Source organism: Schistocerca americana, chromosome 10 (assembly GCF_021461395.2).
Source record: "Schistocerca americana isolate TAMUIC-IGC-003095 chromosome 10, iqSchAmer2.1, whole genome shotgun sequence".
NCBI classification, from domain to species: domain Eukaryota; kingdom Metazoa; phylum Arthropoda; class Insecta; order Orthoptera; family Acrididae; genus Schistocerca; species Schistocerca americana.
In genome coordinates this window covers 91283871-91303698 of record NC_060128.1, presented here as the reverse complement: position 1 = coordinate 91303698, position 19828 = coordinate 91283871, and the positions used below count along the sequence as shown (strand labels likewise).

Here is a 19828-nt window from a genome sequence, read left to right as displayed (position 1 = left end):
ATACGACCATCATTGGCACCAAGGCAGAAGCGACTCTCATCGCTGAAGACGACACGTCTCCATTCGTCCCTCCATTCACGCCTGTCACGACACCACTGGAGGCGGGCTGCACGATGTTGGGGCGTGAGCGGAAGACGGCCTAACGGTGTGCAGGACCGTAGCCCAGCTTCATGGAGACGGTTGCGAATGGTCCTCGCCGATACCCCAGGAGCAACAGTGTCCCTAATTTGCTGGGAAGTGGCGGTGCGGTCCCCTACGGCACTGCGTAGGATCCTACGGTCTTGGCGTGCATCCGTGCGTCGCTGCGGTCCGGTCCCAGGTCGACGGGCACGTGCACCTTCCGCCGACCACTGGCGACAACATCGATGTACTGTGGAGACCTCACGCCCCACGTGTTGAGCAATTCGGCGGTACGTCCACCCGGCCTCCCGCATGCCCACTATACGCCCTCGCTCAAAGTCCGTCAACTGCACATACGGTTCACGTCCACGCTGTCGCGGCATGCTACCAGTGTTAAAGACTGCGATGGAGCTCCGTATGCCACGGCAAACTGGCTGACACTGACGGCGGCGGTGCACAAATGCTGCGCAGCTAGCGCCATTCGACGGCCAACACCGCGGTTCCTGGTGTGTCCGCTGTGCCGTGCGTGTGATCATTGCTTGTACAGCCCTCTCGCAGTGTCCGGAGCAAGTATGGTGGGTCTGACACACCGGTGTCAATGTGTTCTTTTTTCCATTTCCAGGAGTGTATATTTGTCCAATGAATACCCATTTATCATCTGCATTTCTTCTTGGTGTAGCAATTTGAATGGCCAGTAGTGTATATTTACAGAAAGTAAGAATAAAGATTGGGAATGTCTCAAGGAAGCAGCATTAGAAGGGGCATTAGACTCCCTTTTATTGCTCAACTTATACCTGGAAGAGATTATTGTGAAAAGCTTAGATGGAAAAAGAAGAGTGCGTATTGGTGGAAAGAGAATAGGATACATACAATTTGCTGATGACGTAGTATTAGTGACAGAAAGTGAACAAACTGTAAATAAAATGCTAAATAATCTGAATGATGCTTGTGTGGAATATGGGATGAGAATCAGTACAACAAAAACAAAGAGAATGTTGATTGGCAAAGGAAGGAGACTGACATGTATTAAGAGAGGAAAAGGTGTTCCTAGTCAAATAAGGACATTAAATCTCTTGGAAGCACGATTACTGAAGACTCTGAAGCCACCTAGAAGTGAAAACTCACACTGCTATAGCGAAGAAGGCGTTCAATAGAAAGAGGAGATTACTATGTGGCAAACTAGATACAGATCTCAGGAAAAGGCTTGATAAGTGTTTTGTCTGGAGTATGGCACTCTATGCGGCAGACACATGGACACTCAGATGAGAGGTGAAGTCCGCTGCAGGTTATAAGAGAAGGGAAATTCCATGAGATGGGAGTGCTTGTTAACAGAAGCTTTGAAAGGTCTGGTTCATGGGAGGAGTTTGAGAGGAAGAAGGAAAAACAAGATGACAAAAGACAAAAGGGAAGGGAAAATTGTGTGGACCTGAAGAGGATGGCAAAGACAGAAGAGCGTGGAGAGTTACCACAGGAAATCTTGCTTCTGGGCGGAACACTGATGATGATGATGATGATGATGATGTACATAATGTGGCTAGAGTTACTTCTACCTAATTTTTGTGTAGTTGCATTTAAGTCTAACAGGGTGTATACGCGGATAAGGAAAAAAAAATTCCCGGATTTTTCCCAGATTTTCCGACTAAAAGTACAACCTCTTCCGGGTCAAAACACACTTTTTCTGTGTTAAGTGACAGTATATTTTCCCTCGGAACTGTAAAACTTATCAATCTTTTGAATGGTTATGGTTTTATACACGGGCGTAGAAATTCCCAGCACTTTACAAAACGAAACTCAGGGAAAAATACACGTTTTGGAAAGATCTTTGATGAGAAAGTATAAATTCTAATTCCATCAAAACCCTCATGTTACTTTCCCACGCATTTAAATCGAAATTGCGATGCGCTTTGGTAAGCCAGTCATAGCTCATGTCACGTGATCTCACCAGCTGATGACAACGGATATTCAGAGCATAGGACACGTGATGTAGTCAGCCAATTAGTCAAATCACTGTTAAGTAGTGCAAACACAGAAACAAAAACAGTTAATTCCCTCTCCTTCCCTCTTTCCTGATGAGGCAACAGTTTGTTGCGAAAGCTTGAATTTTGTGTGTATGTTTGTGTTTGTTTGTGTGTCTATCGACAGCCAGCACTTTCGTTTGGTAAGTCACATCATCTTTGTTTTTAGATATAATTATTTAAATTGGTATATATAGTGTTACTATAAGAAAAGAAAAGTTTTCACATATAATATTGGTCTCTAAGGTTAATAAGCTGCGAGAGAAGCTAAACTTCCACATATAATGTTGATCTTTTTGGGTGAGTTACACTTTAAGATACATCACACAAATATGCCAGTAAAATTTTTAATAACGACATAAATGTCTGATCTGCTGGGCTCAAAATTCTTCTGAATGGCTCATCATCAAAGAGTTGATTTTTAAATGAGAGTCAAATGCTGTTTGATTTACGAAATTCATCGTACATTCTCGCACATCAACTTGCGTAAAAGGAAATTTACTTTGAAAGTAACGCTTTTCAAGCCACCATTCGCAATATTTTCCCGGGACCTGTTAGAAATAGGCTCATTTCAGCAGTTGCCAGAGAGTGCCAGACGACAGGCGCAGCTACGATGACGTAGGAGGGCCGTGTGTTCATAATTGTAAAAAATTAAAAGAACTTACATTATGCCATGAAAGAAATAAGACATCAGAGGATGTCCCAAAAGCATCGGAATGTGCACGTTTAATGTACATACTTAAAGTGCACATTCATATGTCAACATTCCCAATGAAGTAGTCCTCGATATGATATTATAAACTTTTCAGTGTGGTTTTCGGGATGTAAATTTTCTTGGAGTACCACTACTGTATTATCTCATGTTTGGTTCTTTATTATGGCTTCATGCCATACGTGCTAGAAGATGAAAACGTGCACCTGAAATGCAGCGAACAGTTGAAACAAGCCAGTACTGTGGAATTAAACACTTAATTTCCAATACATTGTCTACCTCAGCAGAAAAGATTAATAAAAGCCAAATTTCTTTAGCAAACCGACAAAAACAACTTCATTGTTCTGCAAGGGGATTCATGCTTTACTGTTAGAAAGGTGGAAATAAAATAAAATCTGAAACTAATAACAAATTTTTGCCTTCCGTAATAATGTGAATGCGCTTTAATTCACTTGATAGCTTCCGGCCACAGAAATCCGTTTTGTTTTCATTTGACATGAGAGCATTAATGAAGAGGAAGCAGCAAGATCACAATATAATGTAAACACAGGTCACATGGAGACTATCCACTTCTGCCCAGGATCTATGATAGTTCCGAACCGGGACAATACTTGATACTCAACTGCGCATGCGCATGAGCCTGCTCGTAACTGCTATAACGACTCTAATATAAACAGTTGACGTCACGTTCATTGGAGGCAATTTGTTGTTATGAAGCATTGCATAGTCTTCCTAAGGCGTTTGACACATTTTGCTGCTGGCAGACGCTCGTATGTATGAGTACTGTGTTTTGTTGTTGTATATGGCGTATTTCCTTTGCAATTTAAGTTTTATTTTTGTTTTTGTTTTTTCCTCTCATTCATCTTTTATTGCTACAGTATTTTGCAGTAACACGATATAGTAATATCCTTTCTTAGAGTATCAGTTCTTACCAGTCAAAATTACAAAAATTTAACTGTAAACTAAAACAATGGAAAATTCCCGGAATTCGAAAAAATTCCTGGGTTTTTCCCAGTTTCCTCCCGGATGAAAAAATTCCCGGGTTTTTCCCGGATCTCCCGGGTTGTATACACCCTGTATAATCACTTACATATCCAAACAAATAGCACACTACAAGTAGCTTAAGATGTTTCTTGCATGGTATTCGTGACATCGCTAGCAGAGTATTTCCATTTAATGCAACGACTTAATAATTCTTAACACTATTTCAGTCACCACATGTGCAAGTAATTGAAGCAAGTATCACTAGCTTTACCAGTTACAATTCGATTACTCAGACTGTTCCTCTGTCTGCACTACATTGCAAAGTCAACAACACTGCTTACGTTTCAAGATATTCCAGACGGTAGATCTCGGAGAAAGCAACATCAGTTAACAGCCGACCGTTTCTGACAATGAGTTTCCGCAAAGCAGGGCAGCCGCGACTTATGGCAATTAACGTCTCATCGTCCAGGCCAAACCCTTCTCGTAGATCCAGCACTCTCAGTTTTGGTAGCCCACCAGTGCTAAAAAACACAATGAAGTACATAATTTATGTTGTAGCATATTATTTTGTGTACATAATCGAAAATATTAGAAAGAGCAATTTAATATTATCTGCTAACAAAGTGATAACACACCCTACCTGCCAAATTTTACAACCTCGACACGTTACTCACATGCCACTCTGTAGTAATATGTGTGAAAGGAATTAAGTTGCAGCACTACTATGGTGTTTGGAGATATGTCACATTTCACAATGTACTACCCAGTTTGGGCCACGTAGAATTGTTAGATCGCTTAAAACTCAGGCAGTTGTACAGGATGTTCCATTTATCTGATGACCACACATGGGGTTGTTCTTTTTCTGGCCACTGGAGCAGCGAAGGCCAGTTGAATGGCCTTTTCAGACAGTATCTTTTGAACATTGAAACAAACATCATGAGTGTGACAGTGAAGTCTGTGAATGCAACAATGCCAAGACTGAATTATTCCATCCCACAATGAGTGTTTATTTATGATTCATATGGGTACAGAGCCCACTCAACTGGTGAGAGGTCGTTTGTTCCAGGTGTTCAAAATCAGTCGTGATGCAATTCACAAATGAGTGAATACTTTGTGAAATGGTAAGTATTCATGACAAGAAGCATAATAGACGACGTACAGTGCTCACAGAAGCTCAAGATGACACTGTATAGTGTCTGGAAAATTCCCCTAAAAAGTCTCTTGGATGCCTTTCACAGCAAATGCAAATTTCTTGCATCTCTCTATGAACAGCTGCTAAGTTACTTGAGCAAAGGTCCTCTAAAGTAACAGTAGTGCAAGAACTTAAACCTAGTGATCCTGGGCACAGGGTTAGGTTTTGCAAATGCATTTTCAAACAAATGTATAAAAGTGAAATGGATCCTTACTTCATTATGTTTCCAGACAAGGTGCGATTTCATTTACAAGGGTTTGGTGATTCCCAAAACTGTCAACAATGAGCACTGACAGACCTATTCTGCTTCAAGAGGAACACCTTCACGGTCAGAAAATATGAGTATGGTGCACAGTTAGTGATGACCAAATAATACGCCCAATATTTTTTAATGTCACAGTTAATTATGGAAGATATGTTCAAAACATTTTATAACCATTTTTAATGAGCTGAATGAAAGAGATTGAAGTTTCACATTTTTTTCAACAATCTTCAGCAAGGGCTCTTACAGCCAATGTTTGTTTGCATGTGTTCCACGGCAGAGTCATTAGCAACAATACCTGGCTCACTCAAAGTCCTGATTTAACCCTGCACGATTTATATTTGTGGAGAGCAATGAAGGATAAAGTTTACATAATAAATCCGCACTTTACTGTAACTCAAGGATAACATCTGCAAATCAGTTAATTCAATTTCTCAAAGAGAATTATATTATGTGATGGACGATTTCTTGTGTAGACATAAATGTGCGAAAAACAATGGCGAGCAGTTCCAGCATCTCCTTGCTCTTATTTCCAGGTACTTTAAATTTAATACTGCTGTAGTAGATGGGTGATACTGTGTCTGATTTGTTGGTCAACAGAGTGCTTGCTGCCAACCATCTAATGTGCCATGTGTGCAGTCATCAGATAAATGGAACATCCTGTATTTGTAACTATAATAGTCTCAAAGATATCAAAGATTTAATTCAATTGATTTTAGATATACTTGTGTGATTACCAATTGTGAACACTTAGATATGAGGAGATCATTATACAAGGTGGAAGACAAATAAGTGAAGATAGGTCATAAAAGGGTAGGCAACACAGGTCAGATATGCACCATTGCAGAACTACGGCCATAAAATGACAGCCAATCACCAATGAGGTTGCTGAAAATTGTCCAGTAAGAGAACATTTGTCTAGTAGTTTGGTTTTGTACAAAAAATCTGTTACTGCACTTGTTACAAAAGAAGTTAATTTGGTCTCTCTGTACATTAGTAAAAACTACAGCATGTGGCCTTCAGATTTCATTATTGACATTGTATTTAAAGTATCACATGTCCACTATCTTAGTGCCATTTTATTTCTCCAGTACAAACTATCATCATAGTAGATTAATGACATTCCAGTGCTACTAGCACAGTTGATCTAATAGTCAAGGATTAACCAGAAAACACCACAGAAAATCCTCAGTTCATGCACAAACTTTTCTTCCCTCACAACATATATACCGACTCAAATTGTATGTCTGCAGTCTCTGAGTGCTGTGACACTCTTTATTTACACACTCCATTCCATTCCAGTTGTTATTCACACACATTATTCATCTAACATGAAGATTGAAGAGCGTCTTTTCAAAGATAACATGCTCAGTTTTTCAAAATTTAGATTTTTCTTGTTACAAATCAAGTTGGTTGCCATGTACAATCTGTTGAAATGGTTTTGCCAGAAGACGTTATTTACTGTTGTTACCACGTGTTGAAAACAAGTTTTTGCAAAACTCAGCCATATAAAGCAGAAGTAGATAAATATAAACTGTGGTTTGCTTCTAAGAGCCCACGGCAGAACAATAATGCAGGAAATCACTGTCAATAATAATATGAAAGAGTTTTCTGAAAAAGAAGAAGAAGAAGCGTAAACTGTAAGCAAGTACCTGCCACCCGAACCAACAATAGAAATAAATTGGCGGAATACACAACAAAAATAACTCTCGATTATTGCTCAGTTCAGGCCAGCTTGACAGGAAGAAGAAACATCAAGAAAGAAGCAAAAAGGAAGTGTACTGTTTTGATCAGGAAAAAATGATGGGCACACAGTACTTGCATGTACGGTAATATTTCATGCAACATCAGGAATGTCCAAAGACAGACTTTCAAACAGAACAAGAACTAGAGAAAAAGAAACAATTAATAATAAACTACAGGTTGCACAAATTTCTTGCAAAAAGTTCTATGCAATAAGGAAGGAGGAAAATCCAAATGTGTTTAAAGTATGTTTTGATACAAAGGGTGGCATTAAAGTCACTGGACACAGATTTAAACAAAAGATAAAATTTATGTTTCATTACAAATACAAACAACACTTACAATTATTTTTAATCTTCAAACTGTTTTCCGTCCTCCTCAATACATCTTTGAAGTCTTTATGGAACAGTTACATACTTTATGGCATAGTATGGTATCACTGTCCAAATCATGAAATGTGTCGTGTACATAGTCTTTTCTGTTCAGCAATGGTCTGAGAATTTTGAGAATAAACAGAGTCCTTTCCCCATAGGAAAAAATCAATGGGCGTAACATCTGGTGAATGTGGAGTCATGTCAGTATCTGCCCTTCGACCAATCACTTTTCTTTGGAAAGTTTCGTTTAAATAATCGCAGAGGACAGTGCCATAATGTGGTGGAGCACCATCGTGTTGAAAACAAATTTCTTAAAAGTTTTCAGCATAGGTCCTAGGTCCTAGTACTGCATAATTCTGAAGAAAATTCAAATAGTTATCTCTTATCACTGTTCCTTCTTCAAAAACGTACACCAAATAACGATAATCCATCCAAACACTCACACCAGGTTGATTTAGTGGTTGTTCTAACTAAAGATTGTGATTGTCAGTATACTAGCAAGATCAATTATGTCTGTTAACTTGTCCGCTTAACTTAAAATTGGTCTAGTCAGTCTATAAAATTATACTGAATAGATTAGGATCATATTTCTATTGGTCAAGTATCCATTCACAAAACTGAAGATGTCGATCTGGATCACCTTCAGGCAACCCATGTTGTAAACGTGGAATGCAAACTTTAAATTTCTGTTTTTGTAACATTCTTTGCACTGACCTCCATGATAAATCCAGCGCACTTGCTAATCCTCTGGTCGATTTTTTCGGACTTTGGGTCACAGCTAAACATACCCAAAATTCATTTTCCTCAGTTGTGACTGTTGTTGGGCAGCCAGATCTTGGTGCACTCATAACAAATCCATGTTCTTCAAATCTATCTCATATGTCATGCCTTGTTTATCTAGATGGTGGTTTTGCTCTAAAGTGTCTTCCCCATTCATTAATAACTGCAGTAGTGCTTACTTTTGTTTTCTTTTAACCAACTGTCCAGTGACTTTTGTGTACCCTGTACAACAGACTCAGCCAATGCCAAAGATCTCTGAAGGTGAAACATCCTATTCAAGATAAATTTGGGTATACAATTCATGCATTATGAGTGATTCTCAAGCACAGACTAAGGGAAGGATTGCTTTTCATACCTAGTTTAGAACAGGACTGAAAGGATGCAACCATGGAGCCTCTGCTCTATAGGATTTTCTCAGAAACCTTGAAGCATTCCAGCCAGAAAATGGTCCAAATAAAATTTGCACTAGTCAAAATAAAAATATAGTAACAATGTGCACACTAACAGTCTTCAGGGAAGAAAACACATTCGTGATCACAGCTATTATCCTGGCAGAGCGTTTGGTAGTGTGGGTAAAGACTATGGGACAAAGGAAAATATTTTTTCACCGACTGAATATTTAAAGTGTTGGAACAACATAGCATTGTCAAGACACTCCATAAAGTTTAGAAAGCAAAAGGTCTCAAGTCCACTGCACTAACAGATGCCTTCCAAAATAACTGCTCAGCAAGTGATGACTTATGAAAAGTCTTAAGAAGACTGTATTGTTTTCAGTACTGGATGCTTATAATGCAGTCCTGGTAGAGGTCGAGGAACAGAAATCCAGAAACTGCAGCCAAGAAGTGAGGAACACAGCCACCTTAGAAAAGACCAACATGGTTAGAAAGGAAAAGAAATAGTGCACCTTAAAACTTGTGAAACATTTTAACATACCAAGAGGAGCACAACAGTTTTGTAAGGATATTGTTGAACATGATCAATGGATTTTCCATTTAGTACTGTTGTTGCTCGTATTTTGTGTTTTATTTCTATAATGTTTGTTGCTATTTTGCACTTCTGTTTATCACATATTTTTGGAAAAGTATGGCACTAAAATGATATACTGTAGTATTTCTATGCAAAATGAACAATAAAGTAGCTTTCTTTGTAGTTAATCTTAAGGATAAGAAAGAAATGGAAAAAATTCAATTTGAATGTGTAGTTAACTAAACTTTTGACTTTTGTCTTTGCATTCACTGACTTTATGTCTGCCTCCGTAGCGCAGCAGTAGCATTACCGCCTACCGTGCAAGGGGTCCGGGTTTGATTCCTGCAGGGGACTGGGTGTTGTGTATCCTTCATTTTCATTATCACTGACACGAAAGTCGCCGAAGTGGCGTCAACTAAAAAGACTTCGGGGTTCAGTCGCCGTATTGCAAGTCTTTTTAGTTGATGCCACTTCGGTGACTTTCGTGTCAATGATGATGAAAATGAAGATACTATATAGTAATTTTGTCCCACTTTCTGAAATAAAGAATGAATAATTTTGGAAAAGCCAAACATGAAAGCAGAATCGTGGCTACAGAAGCTGTGTACATGTTAAATTATCTCATTTATGTAAATAATATTTCAGTGTGATAATTAAAAAACACATTTCCTAAAGTTTATTTATTTATTTTGGCATTTATTGAGTTTTAAAAAACACTTCTCAATTGTGCTAAGATAACATTTTACTTTGTATAATTTGATGATAATTTTTTTTTTTAACACACTGCTTTTATATTTCGTCAATCAAAAGTTCATCAAGAGAGGTAATATTTTCTGTAAATTAAGACTTCATCTGAACCTGGATGTACTAGTAATTGTCTTCTTTCACAACAACATTTTATTTCATATTTTTTAATTCATGATTTCTATTATTCAAAAATGCACTTTTCATGGTGAAAATATCACCCTTTTCCAAATTTCTTATTATGGCAAATAACATTACAGTAATTGTTTTTGTACATTTTGGAAACAGTTACAACTAATTATGAACTGTAATACATACTGCGATGTTGATGAACAAACTGTACACAACAGATGGCACATTTTGATTACCAAGCGAGGTGGCACAGTGGTTAGCACACTGGACTCGCATTCGGGAGGACGACGGTTCAATCCCGCATTCGGCCATCATGATTTAGGTTTTCCGTGATTTCCCTAAATCGCTCCAGGCAAATGCCGGGATGGTTCCTTTGAAAGGGCGTGACCAGCTTCCTTCCCTAATCCGATGAGACCGATGACCTCGCAGTTTGGTCTCTTCCCCCAAACAACCCAACCCCCAACATTTTGATTCTGTCTCAATCCACGAAGCTTGACACCACCTCAGCAGACTTGACGAAAGACAAAGATATCATCATTTTACATACTGACAAGGGGTACTCCATTGTCATCTCTCATGTACCAAATATAATGAGATTTTCAAATGTTTGTGAGAGATACCATGTTCTTGCAAACAGGCACTGAATTACACTGATAAGCCAAAACATTATGACCACTGTCTACCAAAAGGTTGGATGTTGCCTACTGGCATTGTGGGAACGTGACACGATAAGGAAGGTATATTGGTGGATCAATGGTAGGTGGTGAATCATTCTAATGATGACACAGACCGCAAATGGGGAAATCTACTGACATAAGTGACTTTAACAAACATAATATTATTATGGCCCAGAGACTATGAATGAATGTCTTGAAAACAGCGTCGCTAGTTGAATGTTCATGTGCTACTGTAGTGAGCATCTATGGAAAGTGATAGAACGACATCACTGAGCAGTAAGTGACTGGGGCCAACAGCCTTAAGCTGTCGGCACACGGACCGTGCATTCGAACGTTGAGCGTTGAGTGTGCCGAGTTTCTGACGTCATAGTGTGGAGCAGCACGTTCAGGACTCTTTCCGAACGTGCAGAGCAATATCTGGCACGTCAGATATTCTGAGCGTGCGTCTGAGCGTTGACCAATGAGATGGCACATCGCCACCTACGTCACACGCACACCGTCTCCTTCAGTACAGAGTTGTGAGGCGCCATATTGACATTCATTTGAAGCCTATAAGTATATATGCTATTTCAGAGCACCAGCAAATTGAGAATCACTGGAAAACCCATTTTTAACTGTGTGATTCGTTCCAATAAAATAATGAGAAACATCATATTCGTGGCAAAAGAATTATTGTAACTTGCATATTATGAAAGTAGGCTATTTGAAGGCAGCGACACACAGAAGATCCAACCAAAACCCATTATTCTTTGTACAATTTGTTATAATTGAATTTCAATTAGTAACATATCTACGATTAACGTTTTCAGCAGCTGGTAACATAATATGATTAGATACGCAAGGTCTGATGTTGGTTTAGCGTAATGAGTAGCGTCACTTTCCTGGAATGAGCTGTTTGTTGGGGCGGTGGTTCGTGTCTTAACACTTCCAAATTTTTTTCCTAACATATGCGTTTTTATTAGGTTCTGATACTTTATTATTAGTTTAATATAAATATATACTATAATGTATGATGTTATGTAAATATAAGTTCACCTATTTTTGAGGGGTGACTTTGTTCGATTGGCTAAACCTACAGGACAGCTTGCGCTACTTGTATAAAGATATTTTGCTCCTTTTTCTTTTACGCTTCATAATTCACATGTTGCAAAGATTCCGCTACTGGGTAGGAACAGTGATCGAGTAAGACTGACCTTTGGGTTTTACTAAAATGTGGGAATGATGAAATAATGTTTATCTTATGCGCAGAAGTATTCCAAATTAAATTTCAGGCATACAGCCGCGCAAATAAAATTACCTCCACTGATATTTTGGGCCGTATCGTCCGGCCATCTTCATAGTGTGTCACAAGCTTGTGAGTCACTCTGAGGATGGCCGTACGATACGCGGCCGAAATATCAGTGGAGGAATTTTATTTGCGCGGCTGCATGCCTGAAATTTAATCGATTGTAATGCACTGTTTGTAATGGAACTTTTATACGCCTGTGTCCTTATTGATTGGACATGGTAGTTTCCCTTTCGTGGACGATGTAGGAAACGTGCGTTTTAATAGAGCTAACGTGGGAATTTTATGCGCGCCCGTTGAGTAAACAGTGTGATTTACGAACTAGAAACATCCCTCAACTGCTGCTGGAGTGAGTTGTAATCGCATATACCACGTTGGGGCCCATGTACCGTATGCACAAGTCACATCGTTCCCGAGCGTTCAGCAGCACGTTGAACTTGGCACGCTCAACGTTAACGTTCGACAGCATGGTCCGTGTGCCGACAGCTTTACTGGTTCCCGTTAGATCACTGAAGTTAAGCACAGGCTGGGCCTAGCTCTTAGATGGGTCACTGTCTGGGTCTGTCGTGCTGTTGGCAAGCGAGGTGCACTCAGCCCTTTTGAAGCCAATCGAGGAGCTTCCTCGTAAACGGTGGCTCGAAATGTGCACCACATCGAGGACACAAGCTGGTGGGAGCAGCATTATGCTATGGGGCACTGGCTGCTTTGCTTGCGTGGGACCTGCAGTAGTACTCAAAGACTTGCTGATAGCTGTGGACCAACAACACCCATTCATGCTTGATGTCTTCCCTGCCAGTGATGTTATCTTCCACCATGTCTCATAGCCAGAACTGTGCTACAGTTGTTTGAGGAGCAGGATAGTGTAGTCACTTTATGTCTTGGCCACAAAATTTGGTTGATGTGAATCCAGTGGAACCCATTTGGGTTGCTATCAGGAACCACTACCTCATACACAAATCATCGGTCCACGATATGCAGAATCAGTGATGTATTGCATTCCAAAGGTGGCCAACAGGTTATTAAGCAGGTGTTCATAATATTCAATAACCTATTGCTAGGGTACTGAGTGGTTACTGGAACAGACATGCCAACTTTCAAAAGTGAAAAATCAGGAGAATTTTAGCCGTCTGCACAGTTTACAGTCAAGTTGTGCTCTACAATAAATGAGGTAAATAAAGCCTCGGTATTTGTCACAGAATCTACATTTTGAGGTTTACACAAGAAGTTAAGTTTTTGGTTCCATTCTACACTACGGACACTCTCCTTGTGTTGTCTAGTTTGCACCTGCATTTCCTGCCCTGAGCCACTAGAAAGTCACATTTACATACACTAAAAAACGTGTTGTTTGTCCCTTCCTCGATTCACTTAAACACGGAAACTCTTCCTTATACACGTTTCTGAACACTGCATTGTATTTCTTTGCCATTCTGCACGAAAAATAATCAACACTTCCATGATACACAGCCAACATCTACTACAGAGTACACAAATCGTGCAGCAGATCCGAGTACACAATGGTCCTATGTTCTAGACAAGGGTCTTGCAGCAGTGATGCCAATCCTGGCACACCGTTTCCCCCCATATTGCACTTAAAATTCCCCTAAATAATTTATCACACTGTCAAGTAACTGAACGAGTGAATGGAAGGATGGGGGGGGGGGGGGGGGGGGGGGGGGGGGGGGGGGGGGACAGGTGAAAGGGAGTCAAGAATGAAATTGTCGAGCGGAGGGGTGGGTAGTAATCCTAAATATTTTTTCCCCTGAAACATTTATCGCTCTACACTCTAACTTCCCCCTAGGCAGCTTAATTCCCCCTAAATTTAGGGGGGAAGTCCCCCAACTTGGCAACACTGCCTTGTAGACACAACAATGCTAATCACTTCGGTCAGAACGACAATTGACTACTCCCAGTCCACGATAACTTTACGATTGCGCTGGTGCTACCAGAAGCGGAGGAAATTGACACTAGTTGAAAGATATTCATTTGTCTCCGAACGCTGCCAACGATAAGTTCCTTACTTCCTTGTGAATATGAAGTGGGAGCTACGCCTACTGCCGCTGCTGACAGCCACCGCATGAATCTTCCAATTTAACGTAGACAAGTAGCAGCCACACCTTGTCATCCACCAATATATCAAAGGTGCACGATTTTCAAATAGTAAGGAAAGTACTGAAACTGCTCTGAAAATTGGGAGATCGGTCTTCATGGTTTGGAAATCAGGAGGAAGAAGGAAAAATTGGGAGGAAGAAGGAAAAATTGGGAGGAAGAAGGAAAAATTGGGAGGAAGAAGGAAAAATTGGGAGGAAGAAGGAAAAATTGGGAGGAAGAAGGAAAAATTGGGAGTCTCCCGCTTAAATCAGGAGAGTTGGCATGTCTGCTGGAATCTTGTTGTACCAAAGGCTTCATAAATGAAAATAACATAATGCCTATGGTGGCCATCAGTCCAGTACAGCATGCGACCCAGCCAGCAAAGCAGGTATAGAGAAGAGACTGCCAAGGCAAAAGCACAGTTATATAGGAGCGTCGATGTAGGAGTCCGGCTGGTGTACTATTAGCTGAAAGTTCATTGCATTTGAACCACTCCCACCAAATGGAAGCCCAGAAATTTTAATATACTGCATTCCCAATAGATTATAAAGTCATAAAAATTGACCATCCATCCCGTTTTTTTCGGGACAGTCCCGATTTTTGTGTGTATGTCCCAAATTTTTTCAAAGGTAATTCGGTACATCTGTTAGTCCCGAAATTAACAATCATGACCCAATTTGTCCCGAATTAGACATTCATTTCACCTGTATCGGTATATTTTATTATTAGTTTTAGTTATGGTGGGAAATTGTTTGACAAGAGGGTACGTCAAATTGTCGAAACTGTTTCTACTGTGCAAACACAGGTTGGCCGCAGCTCGAACAGCTAATGGGCAGTCAGAGACCATGGCAACTGGGAAAAAGTCGCACTCGAACGCATTCGCGCGGTCATAATGGTTCTAACCGTAACTCGAACAGAAGAAGGAAGAAATCTGCATATTTTCTGGTAGCCACAGAAGAGGCAGACGAACAGTAATATATGCTCTCGTTGACTTTGGCGTTGCCAACGCAGTGTATGCTGGTCTCTAGAATACTACCATTTGTCATCTGTGTGCGCCATATTATATCAGATTGAATTTTGTGTTACGTCGTGTTATGGTATATTACGTTTTATAAGTTTAGTTGTTTTTCCTCGTCAATAACAATAACAATACTTCTTCGCAAGAATGAGTTCACAGACACGCAAGTGCTCCTTCAATGAACAATTGCAGAAAGAATTTCCATTCATCAGTGACATTAGTTCTTCGGGCTCAAAAGGAAAAGTGGGGTACAACACATGTGCTTCCAGTTTCTCACCAAGTCACAGTGGACGTTGTGATATACAACTACATTTAAAAAGTGAAAAACATAAGAGTGCAGTCTCTGCAGCAGCGTCTAGTGCAACATTAAAGTCATTTTTTACATCAGAGAAACAGCAGGAGAGGTTCGTTGCAACCGAGGGTGTTTTTGCGTATCATACAATTCAGCACAATCATAGTTTCAGATCTACGGACTGTACATTGAAGCTTCTTCAAGTGACATTAGAGCCTAAATTTGCTAATGCATGTACAAAAACAGAGGCAATAATTGTGAATGTGTTAACTCCTTGCATATTAGATATGTTGCAACCTGATTTAGAAAAAGTGACATTTATTTCACTTCTGACTGATGCATCTAACCACAAAGAGATTAAGGTCTTTCCTATCCTCGTCAGATATTTTGATTACAAAACTGGTGTAAAAGTAAGATTATTACAATTAAAACTGTTGCCTGTGGAAACATCTACTATTCTGAGTGGCTATTTAGCAGACTGCCTCAGAAAAAGCAGCCTAGAAGAAAAAGTTATTGGACTGTGTGCTGATAACACTAATTGCAATTTTGGAGATGCTGAAAGAAAAGGTCAGAATAATGTTTTTACTAAACTACAAGTGGAACTCGGTCATCGACTGATAGGGGTTGGTTGTGCTGCTCATATACTGCATAATACTGTTCGAGCAGCTACTGATATTTTGCCTGTAGATATAGAAATGGTAGTTTCCAAAATATTTCTGTATTTCAAATCATACACTGTGAGAGTTGAAACTCTGAAGGACTTTTGCAGCTTTGTTGAAACAGATTTTGCAATGATTTTGGGTTATGCTCAAACAAGATGGTTAGCACTGTTGCCTGCTGTTGAGCGAGTCATCAAAATGTTTAAACCACTAAAATCATACTTCCAATCTGAAAAAAAGTGTCCACTGTTACTTCAAAACTTCTTTCAAAACCCTTTGTCTGAAGTATGGCTATACTTTGTTCACAGTCAGGCTTCATCATTTCATGAAGCAGTTAAACAAGTTGAAGGACAGACAGTCACTATATTTGAAGTGGCTGATTGTATTAGTAGGTTGAAAACTACATTGCAGTCCAAAATTGAAAACCAGTTCCTTCCCTCAAGAGTTAAAACAATTCTTGAAACAGAGGCAGGTCTGCTTCCAGCAGAGGTAAAGAGTTTTCATGGTGCTGTATTATTTTTCTATGAAACTGCTCTATCCTACTTAAAAAAGTGGACTGAAAAAAGTTTCCAGAACTTGGACTGCTACAATTCGGCCTTGAATCAAATAACTGTATGGGATGACACTGATAGAATGTCTTCTCTAGTTAGCGAAACTGTGCCATATGTTCAGTTTGCAGAAAATGTAATGTATGATGAGTATGTCAGTGTCAAACAGTTTGTAACCACTGAGAAAATCATTGAATGGACTGCTAACAACACTGTTCCAAGTCAAAGATGGGTTGAGATGATTTCTCATTTCAGCCAGAATCATGTGCCATTCTCAAATGTACTCAAGCTAGTGGAGTTTCTTTCCTGTTTTCCTGGCACTAATGCTGCTACTGAAAGTGTATTTTCCCACATGAACAATATATGGACAAGTGACAAAACACAGTTGGCTGTAGAAACCATGAAAGGAATGTTAGTAAGTAGAATAAATATGATGAAACTTGTGTAGAGTTTTTTCATATGTTGTTGAAAAATACAGACTTGATAAAGAAAATTCACAGCACTGATAAATACAGTTGCCCTGATCACACTCATTCATCTTAGAAGGTATTAATAAAATGTAAATGTGCTTTTCTTAACAAATTTAGCTGATATTTTGTACTTGTTACATTTAATTGAAACCTTCTTCTCATATAATAAATAAATAAATAAATATAGCCTATTTTGCAAAATTTTTAACGTGTCCCGGATTTGGGCCTAGGAAATATGGTCACCTTAATTCATCACATAACTTACGTAAATGCCAGAGAAGCTACGCCAGGTGGTAACGGTTCAAGCATCGGCATCTTAAGTTCCTTCAAGTTCTTCAGCTGCCCCACAGCAGTAAATGCCTGCCTCGCTCCATCGTGGACTATGTAGAAATAGAAAAGCTGCAGACGTTCCAAGCTGTCAGCACAGACAGTCAATAATGGCAGGACAGATCTGTGTAACAACAGAAAGGGGCTTGTGAAAATATTTTCCTCATGTCACATTTCAAGTGTCCACAGAAATAATGCACCACTTATTGTAACTTTAATTAATGGTGATTATCCTTCAATCGTAATTTTATCATGTTCAAATGTGATTCTTACATCACATGCTGGAGAAATATGGGATTATTATAATTAATTTTTACCGAAAGTACAAATTATTAACAAAGTATACAATAGTATTGGATTGGCGCGTAAGTTCATAGTGTCCTTCCATAAATTTAATAAACACACTAAATATGCATAACAGAGACTTTATATTATCGATGCTTATTCTTCTTCACTATTTACAAGTCGCTCAATGCTGGCCTAAGTTTCAATTCCGCAACTGTAGAAATCGCATAGCTTTGAGACAAAGAACTCGTTGACTGATGTTCAAAGTCATTTTCATCTGGAAAGGAAGTTCCTTGAAGGATGTTTGGAAAAAGTGAAAATGTGAGGGCACTTAGTGAGTAAGGGGGGTGCAGAATGACTTCCAAACCAAACTATTGGATAGCGTTTTTTGTCAGTCTAGTAGAATGGGCGAGCATTGTCGTGGAGTAGCATCACTTCACACAGTCTTCCTGGTCATTGTTCTCGGACTGCATCTGCAAGACAGTTGTTGGTAATAAATTTCAGCAGTGATGGTTACGAGGGGGGACCCAGAGGAAACCGTACTCTGAGGGCGCTGCCACTCGTAGACGTAGTGCAGGGTTCTCACACTAGATGGTGTTAGTAGAGACCTTCATGAAACAGCTGTGCAGACGGCGTCAGTGTAGAGCTGAACGTGCAAGTGTGGTATTGGGTTTCTCTGACGGTTGGCGGGTTACCTCTGCGAAGCCGTTATGGCAACTTTAAAAGAACAAAGAGTGTGTGTGTGAAATTTTGTTTCTTGCTTAAAAAAACTGCAACGGAGACACACCAAATGCTTCAGGAAGCTTTCTAGGAGGGCGCTATGAGCCGCACACAGGTTTTCGAGTGGTTTGGGCGATTTAAACGTGGTGAGATGTGTGTTGAAGAGCGAGCTCATTCTGGACACCCTTCAACATCGCGAAATGAGGAGAACATTGAAAAGGTCCTCCAAAAGATCGACGAGGATCGTCGCCAAACGATCGACCAAATTTCAGCAGAGACAGGAATCAGTTGGAGCTTGTGCCAGCGGATTTTGAGTGAGGATTTGCACGTGAGACATGTTGCTGCTAAATTTGTTCCGCGCCTTCTCACACGGGAGCAAAAAACCATCCGCATGAATGTGTGTCAGGACTTGAAAACAGAGATTGCACGTGATCCAAACTTCTCGAACAAAGTCATTACAGGGGATGAGAGTTGGTGTTACGGGTATGACCCAGAAATCAAGCAAGCGTCAAGCCAGTGAAGGACTCCAACTCTCCCAGACTAAAAAAAGCAAGGCAAGTGAGGTCAAATGTGAAGACGGTGATCATTGTCTTTTTTTATGTTCGTGGAATTGTGCATCGGGAATTCGTACCCCCTGGCCAGACTGTTAACCAGCACTTTTACTTGGATGCTTTAAGGCGTCTGCGAGAGGAAGTGAGGAGGAAACACCCGGAACTTTGGCGATCAGGTGACTGGTTTCTGCATCACGACAACGCTCCAGCACACACGGCCTTACGAGTGATCCGCTATTTGGCATCTCAGAGGTGGTCTGTCGTTGCCCACGCTCCGTATTCGCCGGACCTATCCCCGTGTGACTTTTTCCTATTTCCACGAATGAGAAAAACGCTAATAGGGGAGCGTTATGATGACGTGGAGGCGGTAAAAACAGCTTCGCAAAGGCCACTGGACAATATCAAACTTGAAGAGTTCCAAACATCCTTCCAACAGTGGGAAAAGAGACTTGACAAGTGCATCGCATGTAATGGAGAGTATTTTGAAGGTGACTGAACTAGTTTTGTAAAAAGGTTCATCAATAAATGTTTTATGACAACAATCCGGTTTTTTTTGGGTGCCCCCTTGTACAGCTCACGGAAGCAATTTGTAGTACACCACGTCATCACTGTTCCACCAGATCCAAAACTTTTTCCTTTGTGAATGTACACAGGTCTTTGTACGTGGAGTTGCTGCTTTGTTTGGGCACAACCATTTCTTTGTTTTCCTCGTGTTACCATAGAGTCAACATTTCTCGTCACCAGTAACAATACAGGATAGGAATGGTCAGTGTTCACGAGCTGACTGATGACCAGCAAGCAAAGATGCACATCTGACCACCTGGTGATTTTTGTGATTTTTTGGGTTAGAATATGCAGTACCCGTACACTCAATTTTCGAAACT

The 19828-nt window shown here is 40.1% G+C and overlaps 1 protein-coding gene across 1 annotated transcript in view; it reads right to left on the bottom strand.

Annotated features, from left to right (window-relative positions):
- LOC124552666 (F-box/LRR-repeat protein 7-like) overlaps nucleotides 1-19828 on the bottom strand; it is a 101162-nt gene that overhangs the window by 17291 nt on the left and 64043 nt on the right. Inside the window, exons 5-6 of the mRNA XM_047126990.1 lie at nucleotides 17327-17512; nucleotides 4173-4352 (exon numbers count right to left, since the gene is read on the bottom strand). Coding sequence (XP_046982946.1) covers nucleotides 4173-4352; nucleotides 17327-17512 — 366 coding nt within the window. The remainder of the gene's footprint in view (nucleotides 1-4172; nucleotides 4353-17326; nucleotides 17513-19828) is intronic.